Source organism: Ciconia boyciana, chromosome 16 (genome assembly GCF_034638445.1).
Source record: "Ciconia boyciana chromosome 16, ASM3463844v1, whole genome shotgun sequence".
NCBI classification, from domain to species: Eukaryota; Metazoa; Chordata; class Aves; order Ciconiiformes; family Ciconiidae; genus Ciconia; species Ciconia boyciana.
The window spans coordinates 13,204,070-13,217,214 of record NC_132949.1 but is presented as its reverse complement, the minus strand read 5'-3'; the positions used below and the strand labels follow the sequence as shown (position 1 = coordinate 13,217,214).

Here is a 13,145-nt window from a genome sequence, read left to right as displayed (position 1 = left end):
GTGAAAACAGCATTGTAGTGCCAGGCAGCAGGAGATGACAATGGGTGAAGTACCCAGAGACTCCTAAGAAACCGCTCTCAGCTTGAAGCTGATGCTGAACATCAATAGCTTCAGTTTATAAGACTGAAAATTGTGCTCTCTCTTCTGATATAAAAATGGAATTATCAACAAAAGTAAGTGTCTGACTTCCCTTCTAGTAAGTATTTTTATATAGGTAAACACGTCCCCCAGGAGCTCTAAGCAATCCTTTATGAGCCTGATGGCAGGACAGTGAAAAACTCTGTGGTCTGCACAGAGCCTGTGTAAAATCATTGAAACAGGTGCTTTTAGAAGGAGACTTTCTGTCTTCAAGTGAGAGCTGGTGCAAGCTCCCCCACCATGCAAATGCTTGAGCCTGTTGTTGGAGAGGGCTCCTGCCTTGCTGGGTGTGAGCAGCTGCTCGGTGGAGCAGTGTGTGAGGAGCTGCCACCACTGCCATGCCTCTTGGCTACTGGCTGAACGGGAGGTCCCTTCTCAAGCTCATTTGACATTGCATTTTAAAGCCCCTTGAGCCTTGGACCTCTGACAAGGGCTATAGCTGTCAGCAGATCCTGATCGTAATCTTTCTGGTGTGAAAAATGCCCTTTCTGCCACAAATCCATAGGATGGTTGTAAGGGAGCTGATGGGATGCTGCCTCTGCCTTCTGTATGTGGAGCCCAGGATGGAGGGGTGGGTGGGTGGCACGGTGTGCCTGGGCGAGCAGGTGGCTTGGGGAGTGCTGGTTCCTGGTGCACAGGTCCTCCTCAAAACCTCTTCTCAAAAACTCAAAACTCTGTTCTGCTGGTGTCAAGGTTGAGAAGCAAAAGAAAATGTAGCTGAACTGTAGCACCTCATCTCCATCACAAAACACACGTGCACAGCGCATGCACGCCTCCTTTACTAGGGATGTGACGTAACATCAGATCTCATGTTCAAACCGGGATGTATTTGGCTTTATAATGAGAGAAGCTTCCTGCAAATGCCTGGCCCATGGTGAGGCTCCTGGGCTGTACAAAAATAATCCCAAGCATACCTGGAATGAAAGCTTCCACCTACTTCCCATGGGATCCTGCTTAAAGCAACATTCGTGTTGCCCTGGCACCTCTGTCCAGTTTCCAAGCAGAGTCAGTGAACAGAGGTGGGACAGCCTCCTTAGCAGCTCATCCTGCTGGTGCTGGTTTCTCCCCTGCTGGGTTCCTCGCCGCTAGCAGGCTGCTTCGGTGTGTGGACCATGTGTATGGGCTCTCCAACTGTGACCCAAGCAACCATGAGCAAAGGAGAGCAGCAGTATCCTGCTAACAGCTAGAAATACTGCTTTTCTGTGTTGCCAGGGCATTGCTTGCTTTACACACAGGCCCTCCATGCTTTTGGGTACTACTCAGCCCCACTCGAGTATAAGCCTGTGCAGCTGGGCAGGGCGGGGAGCAGGTTGGTGAGTGTCTGTGCTCCTACACGTGTTTCTTCCCTCTAGGTGGATGAGCTGAAGGCCAAGCTAGCAGCCCAAGAAGTGGAGCTGAAGCAGAAGAATGACGATGCTGACAAGCTGATCCAGGTGGTGGGGGTAGAGACAGAGAAAGTGAGCAGGGAAAAGGCAATTGCTGATGAGGAGGAGCAGAAGGTGGCACTTATCACGCACGAGGTCGAGCGGAAACAGAAGGACTGCGAGGAGGACCTGGCCAAAGCAGAGCCTGCCCTGGCAGCTGCCCAGGCTGCTCTGAACACCCTCAACAAGGTAGGGTGAAGATTCCCATGGGAATTCGGTATCTCCCCTCTGCATTGTCAGAGGGGCAGTCATCAAATGGCCCAAGTTTTGGGGCATTGTATTGACCCTCCTTCAGCTTCTTCCCACCTGGTACATACTTGGTCCCTGGTGTAACTCGGAGCAGCCACAAGGCTGCACCAAGTTGCCCTTTACTCATGGCCATGGAGAGCAGGAGGAACTGGAGGTGGGTGCTTTGTTTTCACCTCTTCTCCACTGTTGGCTGGCTCCACTGCTTCTCATCCTGCCCCACAAGGAAGGGGTGGTCACCTTAGTGTCACCCTCCTTCAGGACCCAGGGAAGAGTGTCTCAGAGGAATCACCAGTTCTGTACCTCTGTCTTGCTCTCCAGGCACTGTCTCTGGCTCAGACCTGTCTGCTAGCGTGGATGAGGACATGCAGGATGGAGGGCTGGGCTCCAGGGCAGGGGCACAGCCCAGATCTTGCTCCAGGCCTTTCTGAGGCTGTTACCCCTGAGCTGTGGGGAATGAAGCTGTAGGAGGGGAGACAGGAGAGGATGCCGGTGCTCTCAGGATGACTGGTTGTCAGCTGTCCTGAGCGTCCTGTGGCAAGGAGCACTGTGCCCTTAGCTGGTCACAGCAGAGGTACAGGAGGTGTTGCAGGACAGGCAGGGTGAAGCCCAAGCACCCCTTCGTTTCATTGAGAGACAGTATTGATGCTGTTTGCTTGGGGTATTTCTGTGCAAGCGCACGATCAGCGCAGCGGGAGCTGAGAACACTCCAAAATACCAACAAGGCAGATTTTACACCCAGCTACTCTGTGAGCCTTTCTCCCCAGTGGTATAGCTGGTGCCAAGAACATTGCACAGACAGATCTCGTGTGAGCCCCGCAGACCAGTGTTCGTGGGTGTGGGGCTGGCAGTTTGTGGCTGCAGCTGGCAGTGAGCATGGGTGTCCTCTGAGTTCCCACTTGACACATCTCCTGCTTTGGAAAGGGATCTGTGATGAGAAGGCTCACATCCTCCTCTGAGTCTGCGGCACAGTGGGGCAAGTGTCTTCCTGCAGCCCACAGCAAATGCCTTGCTTCACCAAGGGGGAAGACAAGGTGGGGGAAGAAGGATCAGAGATCCAGAGGTGCAGTGGGGAGAGTTGGTGACTTCTTGGGCTCCTTTGGGCATCTTCCCCCAGCAGTTCCCCAGCTGTTGTAGGGCAAAATATGGTGGCCTGAGGGTTTGGACTGATCTTGTCCAGCTATATTGGGATGGGATTTGCCTTGTCTTGTCTTTGTCCAAGATGTTCCTCAGGCCTTGTTGAGTGTTATGCTCAATGTCTGATACATGCAGCTTGGCTCCACAGGTGCACTCATGGGGTGGCTTTTGGTTTGACACAATAAGAAGTGCTGGCACAGAAGTCTTATTCCATGTTTGGGTTTATTCAGTACTGGGGCTTCTCGGGTGGGGAGAGGACCTGTTCTTCAGCAGTGCTTTTGGGTTGGGCAGGACACTGTTGTGGGCGGTGGGTAGTTGGGTACCGAGTGCGGGGTGACCTCTTGGTAGAGCCATATGTTGCCACAGACAAGGTGACTCCAAAGAAAGATGCAACTGGGGAAATGTATAACCAGGAGATAAGGACTGCTCTGACTGCAGGAGACTGATTGGTTTAGGGAAGGCTTTTGGTACCTTGGAAAGTTTTTCCTCCAAGGGTGCTCCAGGCCTTCTGGTTTGGAGCCCAGCACTTTGAGATGTGCCCCAGAGACACGTACCTACAATTTATCTTGGTTTGCAGTTCATGCAGCATCCTGGAGCAGCAAATTCCCGCTGCACCCAGGGCAGAGCAGCGGCCACGCAGGAGGTGCAGCTAGAAGATCAGAGTTCTTCCCACGATCACAGCAAGGCATGGCTCAACCATAGCCCTGTTGGGAGAGAGGAAAGCAACTCCGAGTGATGGAATGGGTTTTTTGTTTGATTAGCTTTCAGGAGACATGTAGCTTTACTGCAGAGATGTGTTGCTTTGTCTCTTGTTCCTGGAAGGGAAAGGACTGTACAAAGGGAAAATATTTGTCTCTTCATTAGTTTTGGTTTCATGCTGGAGCTGTAAGTATCTCATTAGGCAAAGATTTTAGGGAGACGCTGGGATTTTCTCTAGGGACCTGTAAAGCATCAATAGCAGAGCACTGGAAAGCATGGTCTCCCTTACCTTCTGATCAGAGATGCATCAAAGAGCTTGACCTGCTTGCTGTCATGAATAATCAGCAGTATTTATGTGTGTATATATAGTTTCTCCCCAGTTATCTAAGTTGTCTTATTTGGACAGCACTGTTCTATGCAACATTAATAGGGAAAACAGTGAGAAAAGCTGTCGAGTAGAATGCAGTAATAAACATATATAGTCAGCTACCAAGGAGCTCAGTAAGTATGAGGATACATGGACATTTCTGTGCCAGTCTCACCTGCTAGTTTGAAAGATGAGCAGCCACGTCCATTCGGACTTGTATCTTTTGCAGATAGGCTGTGTGGAGAGGGAAGCAACAGGGGATGCCTTTGCATTAATCCCAGGCAAAGGATGAGTGAGGCTGGTCAACAGACAGGCAGTTGCCCTTGGTGGGATGAATTTTGCAAAAAGACCAACTTGTCTGGATGGGACAGCTGAAGTCACGTGCCTCTGCCATTGCAATGCAGGAACTGGGCTGGCACCCGGGCTGTCTGTGGCATTATGTGGAGGCGATCCGAGGTCCACACAAGAGAATAGGCCAGGGAAGTTTTTTGCCATTTCCAGGATTAACAGGGCACTAACCCAAGGGATCAGCCTTTCCTGGCAGGCCAGAGATCCCGCATGAGATTTGCAGCTGGAGGAGAGGAAGAGAGCGTCATGGAGGAGCGCGAGCAGAGTGGAGGAGCATTAGGCAGCCCTGGGTGGACCCATTGCTCCCGGAGGGATGGAGCCATTGGGGCAAAGCAAGGCAGAGGCGGCAGTCAGCAAGGTGTTAACCTCTGGCGTGGGCATCCGCAGGAGCGGCAGCCCGTTTGAGTTCCCCAGGGCTGCATGGCAGGTGGTTCATGCAATGGGTGCATGCTGCTGCCAGAGGCACTGCCATGCCACCGTGTGCTCACACAGCCCCGCGAGTTTCCAGCCGGGTGGTTTCCCATCCCCTCCTCCCTTGCCACTGGCTGCAAAGCAGTCTTGTGTTTGGTAAAGAATGCCTTAGCCCCATTAAACCAAAGTCGCTCTTCATCATTCGTTACTGCAATCAGAGCAGCCACTATTCACGAGACACTTCCCAAGCAATGGTAGTTACAAGTAACAAGTGAGTGTTATTTTTTGTTGGTACGCAAATTATTTCAGCAAAACTGAAAATACTTCACCTGATCAGTGTGTGATCAGGTGAAGGGGCCCACGCAGTGTGCGTTACCTTCTCATGGGGCGCAACTTAAACCCAACTTGATTTTTGCTCCTTTTTTTGTGGTGGGAGGACTATCTTTCTGGTGCTTTAAATAATCCCTTTGGTGCCTTCAAAACCATCCATAGCCATGGTGCTCTCTGGAGGGGACGGCCCAGCTCAGCCAGCCTTCAGCAGGATTTAGCTCTCTGTGTGTTCCTCACAATTTAAACTTTCCTTTTCCTTTTTTCTGTTTGAGCCAAGAGGCACTAGCAGGCCGTCTCAGCCCAGCTTTGGCTGGGCAGTGGCTGCACTGGGGGAAGCTGCTGCAGCCACTTGTGTCCCCTGCTTTAGTGTTAATGCCTTTTGCAGGGTTTGGTGGCAGTGTGAGTGCCCGTGGCAAACTGAGAGGCTATTTAAGGTGTTAAAAACTGATAATTATATACATATATGAGATAATTTTATATGTAAAATATATATATATATAATAATTAAGGTAATTATTATATGGACCATGCTGAATGACATATGGGTTATGATAAACCCAGCACAGAATACCTGCAAAATACAAATGCAAACCCAGACCTGACAGTGAGTTTGAAAACTCGGGAAATCAGGTTTTAGAGACAAAAATACCATTTTACCTCTTACAGTGCAGTTTGTCTGCTCGCCCTGTGAGTGTGCCTGGGCTCTTTCTCGGCATCCACATCCCCTGGGCCCTAAGGACTGCAGGACATGGGGCTCAGCGGATCTGAAGTTTCGGCATCCTTGTCTCCTTTTTGGGGGAGTGGGAATGGGGACATCACGGCACACAGACACCAGGACTGCCTTCCCCTGCCGGTGGGTGTCTGCTTGGCACAAAGCACTTTCCAAGAGGAGGCAGCAGCTGTCCTGTAGAGATGGCTGGGCACTCTGTGCCCCCTTGGGAAGGAGGATGGTGCTCAGCCAGTGATGCTCAGTCTCTACACCGGTTACAGTAAGCAGAAGACAGTGACAATATCAAAAGCAACAAACTTCTCTTGCAATTGCCTGCAAAGAATATCCCCTGGAGATGGTCCAGAGGCATTTGAGGATGCCATAGTGGCCAGTGCTCCTCAGGCAGGTGGCACTTGGTATCAGTGTCCTGTCCAGTTTCCATCCTGGGGGTACTGGTGTGCAGAAGAAGAATTCAGAGTGATTTTTTAATATGCAACTGATTGATGTCATCAGGGAAAAGGACAGAGTTCCTTTTACCCGGTACCCAAGTTCATCAGCATGGCACTCACCATGGGCCTGGCTTGTCCTCTTCCTGTGGTGCCAGAGACTCTCGCAGTAAGGAAGGAAACCGGCCACCCCATGCTGCCCAGCTCTTCTTCGATCTCCTGGCCAGGACAGCATCATCCTCCCTCCCATTCAGGGTAGTAGTGTCGCCATTCCTGCCATGTCATGGAAGTGCTCACCTCCTAGGGAAAAAGCAACCATACCAGCTCAGCATCCCATTTCCACTGAGATGCAGGCTGTTAAACACAGGCTGCTTTGCCAGAGCCCTCCCAGCCCCGCCAAGCACCAGCGCCTGGCACATGCGAGGCTGGGGAGAGGCCATGTTGTACACACCGCTCCCGGCTGAGCTGAGCAGGGCGCTGGGGACAGAGGACAGCGTGTTGGGGCGCTCGTCTGTGCTCATGGTTGGCTCCATGTCATTAGGCATGTTAATTAGAGACATTTTACACTGCAAATGCACACATCTCCCGAGGGCCTGTCTCTATCAGTTTGATTATTAACAAAAGCTAAAAGCAAGCAAAGACACATTTAGGAATAGATTCATAGCAGATACCTTTATCCAAAAAATGGATGCTCAAAAGTGCCAGACTATCCCACCTTGCTTCCATAGACAGAAACTGATAGAAGGGGCATATCAGAGAATATAGATTAAAAACTGTTCAAAACTGATAGAAGCAGGAACTGACAGAAGTTCATAGATTTTTCTTAAACTGGTGTTGAAACAGTCCCTATCCTTGTTTTGACAACAGCATGTCATCTGAGAACAGCTGATTTACCTGCGCTGGTTTTTCCTATGCAAAAGCTAACTCACATGTGTGTGGAGAGAGGATTTTTAGGTGTCAGCAGATCAAACCCTCAGCATTGTGTTGTTGTCACAGTTACAAGTGTGTTAGGAAATGCGTGCATTCTCTGCAATTCAGCTTTTTTTGCTTAGGTTAAGATTCATCCCACTTAATATTAGGGACTTGCTAAAGCCACCTGTGTTGGTAGCGGAGGAGGTGGGAACTCCCCCTTGGAGAAGGGTGTCCCCAGAGATTAGCTGATTCTTGCAGGGGGACTGCCTGTTCACCCTAATGGCTGCTCTGCTGCTGAAGATGCTTGGTTAAAGTGCCTAAATTTGGGCTGGATGATGGCCCCGTGGAAACATGGGTGCACACAAATAATTCAACAAGACCTTAACGCATGGGTGTCTCTGGCACAGGGAGTAGTTGAGCATTGAGGGAAGCTCTGCAAGGCAGTTGTAGAGGGGCTGGGGGCTAGTTATAGAGGTTATTATTTGGAAAGGTTTCCTTTTTCCTTATCCTGATCTTCTGAGAGGGCAGAAAACCTCCTGCTCCCCCAGGCAGGAAGGCTGGCAGCAGGGAAAGGGTGGGAGTCTGGGGAAGAGCAGTGTGCTCTGCTGGTCCCAGGTGGGATATAAGGAGCTGGATGCAGGGAATTACGCACATGTGCTGTAAACATGCATAGAGGTGATTTAAAGGCAGTGATGGTTGGGCTGAGAGAAACCCAATTTATCAGATTGATAGCCTGGGAGCCTGACTATTAGTGGCAAAGTAAAAAGAAAGCCCATTCATTTTTTTCTAACAACCTTGTTTTCCTCTTTTCAGAAGAATCTGACAGAGCTGAGGTCTTTTGGGTCACCGCCTTCAGCTGTCAGCAATGTCACCGCGGCCGTGATGGTGCTGATGGCCCCAGGAGGAAAGATTCCCAAAGACAGGAGCTGGAAAGCAGCAAAAGCCACCATGGCCAGGGTAGATGGGTTCCTGGACTCCTTGATCAAGTTTGACAAGGAGAACATCCATGAGAACTGCCTCAAAGCCCTTCAGCCTTATTTACAAGATCCCAAGTTTAAACCTGAATTTGTGACCACCAAGTCCTACGCCGCAGCCGGCCTCTGCTCCTGGGTGGTAAACATCGTGCGCTTCCATGAGGTCTACTGCGACGTGGAGCCCAAGCGGCAGGCTCTGAGCAAAGCCAACGCAGAGCTGGCAGCTGCCCAGGACAAGCTGGCCAGCATCAAGGCCAAAATTGCTGTAAGTGCTTGCCCTTTGGTGGGACCCATCATGCTAGTCACTGCCTGGGGAGAAATCCTCTGCTTTGGAGAAAGCTGCTTCTCTGCGCTCATCTATTTTTAAAGGTGGGGTGGGAATCCAAAGATTCAGTAGATCGTAGTCTTTTCTGTCCTTTTATTGCTGCTTTCTACATTTCATCTGTTCTTCTCCAGCCTTGCTTACACCTTAAGAGGAAGGCTAATTATTAATTCTTATTATTCCTACCTAGTTTTTAAAATATAATTTACCTCTACTCATGGGTCCTCAGAAAACTCGTTATCTCAAACCAGTATGTTCCCGGTGTGCTGCACAGGGGCAGGGAAGAGGAACCGGAGGCTGATTCAGAGCGCTGGTAGCACAGTGCTGTGCCAGGCTGGCTCCTTGGGCTCAGTCCCTGGTGATGGGCATGTTTTGCAGGATGAAGACTGCTCTAATAGGAGTCTAATAATTTGTCACGGCATGGCTCCCTGTTGGCGTATCTTGTGCATCATCCTTATTTAGATTTTTGCTACTTAAAAAAAAAAAAAAAAATTAAAAAAACCCCACTGAGTAGAAGAAATTACTGTGTGATTAAAAGTGTGTTTCTACAGAGAGTAGCTTCTAGCCTTTCTTCTTTTCCTTTGGAAAATTATCTCTATGTTAAAAGACATACTGCTTTCCCTGCACGCCCCTGCCCCAGCCAATACCTGCTAATAGCAAAGTGTGGAAACCAGCCCTGGGGGACCCCACCAGCGAACCCCTCAGACAGCAGCGCAGAGTCCCATCACTCGCTGTTCTCCAGGTCCCTCCCGATGAAGGCAGCCACTGATTTCACTCCAAACCCTGCCTTTTTTTAACGTGCTGTGGATGCGGGATCCCTCTTCATGAGAGAAGGATCCTCTGTGGCCGTGCTTTTGTACTGACACCACAGTTCGTACAAAATCCCCATTAATAACCAAGGTGGGTTGTCAGCCAGGCTGACAGATGTGTCTTTAAATAAGTGACTTTGAGATATGCACCTGGAGAGGAGCAGCACAGTCCCTCCACCTGAGCTCATCCAAGTACTCATCTCTTTCACCAGCACATCTTCATGTTAGAAAATACATAACTCTGTTGATGCCTCCTAGGGCTTATTATTCTTAAAATGCTTACTACACTTTTTAACTAAAAATATAAAACCAATCTCCAGCGCTCTCTGGTAAACCCTTCCTGCTGCAGATGAAAGGAGGGTGGGCACAGCACCTGAAGCAGGGATGGATTTAAAGGTCTTTAGCCTCTAATTCTCCCATCTCAGATGTGAAATACGGTGCTGGGGAACTTTTTTCATCCCTTTATGCTGCTTGTTTCCAAAGCTTTTAATGCCTGAGCTTTTCTTTTTTCTTTTTTTTTTTTTAAGAAGTGGGATTTTGTTAAAGAAAATGGCAATCTTTAGGGGGATTAGTGGCACGCACTTGCAAAACCGACTGTTTTAGGTGAGTTTTCCCCTCTGCAGATGGGTAATGATACCCTGCTCAGTGTGGGCGTGGATGTGGAGGTATATCCTTGCTTAACAAGCTGAGATATCTTGGATAGCTTCACTGATGTGAGGCTGAGTCATACCTGTTCACAACAGGGCCCTGAGCTGTCACATACCCATTTTTAGTAATAAATGAGACTATTCTGATTGTCAAAAATACTTAAATACCTTCCCCTCTCCTTTGTCTGCCTGGGAAATAAGGTTGCTATGAATCTGGGGAGGGTAGATGTAGAAGCAAGATGTATACTCACAGTTGCACACAGATATATTTGTGTGTTCCTGCAGAGTGGGTCTGGTGGGATACCGCAGGTATGATCTGTTCTTCATAGCTCATAGATACTCATTTATCAGATTGTGCCTGTGTAATGGGATTTTATATATATGAGCATATGTATGCACATACATTCATATGCACGCAGAGACAAAAACTTTTTGTGTTACTAATTCCAAGGCAGGTTGAGGAGAGTCTGCTTTGTGTTTTCCAGTATTCTGGAGAGCTGCAGATACCCCTAATATAATCCTTTTTCATTTTCAGTTTTGTTTCTAGTACGTAGCTCAAACAGTGTTAAAGTGATTTACAAGCAGTTTAGCCTTAAGCAGTTTGCATCGGGTGCAGATAAAATAAATTACTACTTCTACTTCTCTTATCAGAAGTGAAATGCTCCAAGTGTTTGTGGGAGCTGTTGATTTGTTTTAGACCAGAGTGCGAACAGCTCTGTCCAAGCAAAGGGCTCTTCTTTTTCTCCAGGTGGTTTGGGCCCTTTCTGCCCCTTCCCAGCCCCGAAGCACTTTGCAGCCAACCTGCATGTGAGATGGTCCCACCTAGTGCTGGTTGGGCTCCTCTGCAGGAGTGGCCCATGGCACATTGCTCAGGCAGCTTTAGGAGCAGAACAACTTTATTGACTTATTTGTCATATTCCCTTCTAGAAACAGGGTGCAGGAGGTATGGCTTGGAGATGATTCAGGCATACCTCCAGCTGCTCAAGGAGCCCCTTGGGGATTTGCACACAACTTGGTGAATCAGCAGAGCCTCAAGGACTGGACTGAGACCAAGGGGACTGCAGCATCAGGAAATATAAAATTCTGTTTTCTTAGCTGCCCTGCTCATTGCTTAGCCATAGCACCAGTCATGGGTACTTGGCCATAAGGACCCCCTTTCCCAGTTTAAATTCACACCAGGGCAGAGCTCCCCAAAAAAATTGGTTTTGTGTGTTCTTTGCCTCTGCCCTGTGCTGAGGATGTGAGTTACAAGCACGTAAAACGGCACAGCAGATCTCTGCTCTGCACTGGCTCCTGATGTCACAGCACTGCGTGGGGACTGCGCCCTGGGTGCCAGCCTGGGCAGCACCAGGTGTGGTGGAGCTCGGCCAGCCCTGCCCGCAGGGTGAATCATCTCTGGAGAAGGGTTTTCCTTAAAACTGTGCTGTTATTTTCTCCTTTTTTTTCATGTACAGCGCCTCAATGAGAACCTGGGAAAGCTCACAGCCAAGTTTGAGAAGGCCACTTCAGACAAACTCAAATGTCAGCAAGAAGCTGAAGCTACAGCATGTACCATCGCTCTTGCAAATCGACTGGTGAGTGTCAGCAGATGCGACTCTAATGGCATGAATGGGAGGTATCAGGTGCTGCTGATACACAAACCACGTGCACACAGTACATTACATCCTCTAATTTTTTTGGAATACATTTCCTGCACTGCAGCAAGTTTCAGTAATGAAAATGAATTTGCATTGGCTGTTTTCATACATCAGGGTAGGCACTGCTCATATTTAAAGAGACTGGCTATACTCTCTTCACAGCTCTCATCTCCTTTTTGTTACTTAAATGCATGATCAAGTACTGATGGGCCAAACTATATGACTCAAAAATCGTATCATGAAAACAAATAGGGAATATGCCAGTTGCAGGTTTTGAAATGACAAAAAGTTAATAGTGAAAAGCTCTAAAAACCCGGTGCATGTCCTTGTTATCAGCCCATCGGTATGCATTGCAGTCTGTTGTACCTTCAAAATATGCAGCCTCCTAGTCCTCTGTGGGAGCAATGCCCTTGTCACTGCTTCACAGATAAGAGACTGAGAGATAATGGCTTCTGTTCACACTGTCCTGTTCGCTGGAGCCCCAGCTCACATCCAATGCTGCAATTGTCCTTAAGGCTTTGTATTTTGGTTTCTGCACTGGCTGTTAGCTTGGAGGGAGCCAGTTCTTCCTCCAAGCAAGGAAACAGGGCTGCAGGAGACCAACCTGTGCTTCAGATCTGCCCTGGCGGGCGGTGGGGTTGGAGCTGGTTCTAGCAGCTGGCTCTGCTGATTCAAGCTCACCCTCTAGCACACAAAGGCAGCATTGACGTCATCTTGGTGGAGAGCCCCAATTTTTTAATGCTTTTAAAACATCTGACTCGCTAGACCTGCAGGGAAGATGCAAGTAGAGGTACAGACTTCTGTGGGTGCAGACTTAGGCAGTGCACTCCCACACTGCTTCTGCTGCAGCTCTTGGCATGTAAAGTGCCTGTCTTGCCCTGTTTTGGGTGTGGGAAGTGTGCGCAGCTCAGCACAGGGCTCCTGCCTGAGACCTGGCAAAACTCACAGAAACACATGGCCCCTTCCCTGTGGCTGCGCAGCCTGATTTTGTAGCAGCACTGCAAGAAAGGCTGCTGTGCTGCCCTTCCTCCCAGGAGCAGCGGAGATGTGTTCAAAGCACTCTCTTTTCCAAGAGGCTGTCCCTGTATCTCCAGGAGGGTGTCCTGCTCAGTCTGCACATATTCAGGGATGGAAGTTGGTCTCAGTCTGTCTTGTTGAAGCTGCTTCTGCTGGTGGGGCTGGTGGCAGCTAAGTCAGAATGCAAAGATATTTCTAGAAGTCATGCTGGATGCAGGTTTCTCTGCTTGTTTTATCAGCTCATGGCTGTATTGGGCTGTAATTTGTATTTAAAGTATCCATTTGTATCTATCCCAATATAGCATGCAGTGATAAAGATAAAAAGATAGCCACATAGTTAAGCGTTTTCCTTTGGACATGGAGAGTTGTGTTCAATTCTCCATTTCATACTCTCAAACCTTCTTAGGTGACCTTCAGCAAATTGCTTTAGCCTGGATTTTCAGAGCTGTTTAGATTTCAGGTGGGTTTTCATGGGCACGTGAAAAAGCCTGCATTTAGCGGGGCATCGAAGTGCTCCCAAAAACTGCACAGTTCACCTGCTAAATGCCTAGCTACTGGGAAACTTTAAAAGA

The 13,145-nt window shown here is 48.9% G+C and overlaps 1 protein-coding gene across 1 annotated transcript in view; it reads left to right on the top strand.

Annotated features, from left to right (window-relative positions):
- The window catches only part of LOC140660476 (dynein axonemal heavy chain 9-like), a 122,822-nt gene that overhangs the window by 13,361 nt on the left and 96,316 nt on the right, over positions 1–13,145 (top strand). The window contains exons 5-7 of the mRNA XM_072881382.1: positions 1,491–1,751; positions 7,981–8,406; positions 11,374–11,493. Coding sequence (XP_072737483.1) covers positions 1,491–1,751; positions 7,981–8,406; positions 11,374–11,493 — 807 coding nt within the window. The remainder of the gene's footprint in view (positions 1–1,490; positions 1,752–7,980; positions 8,407–11,373; positions 11,494–13,145) is intronic.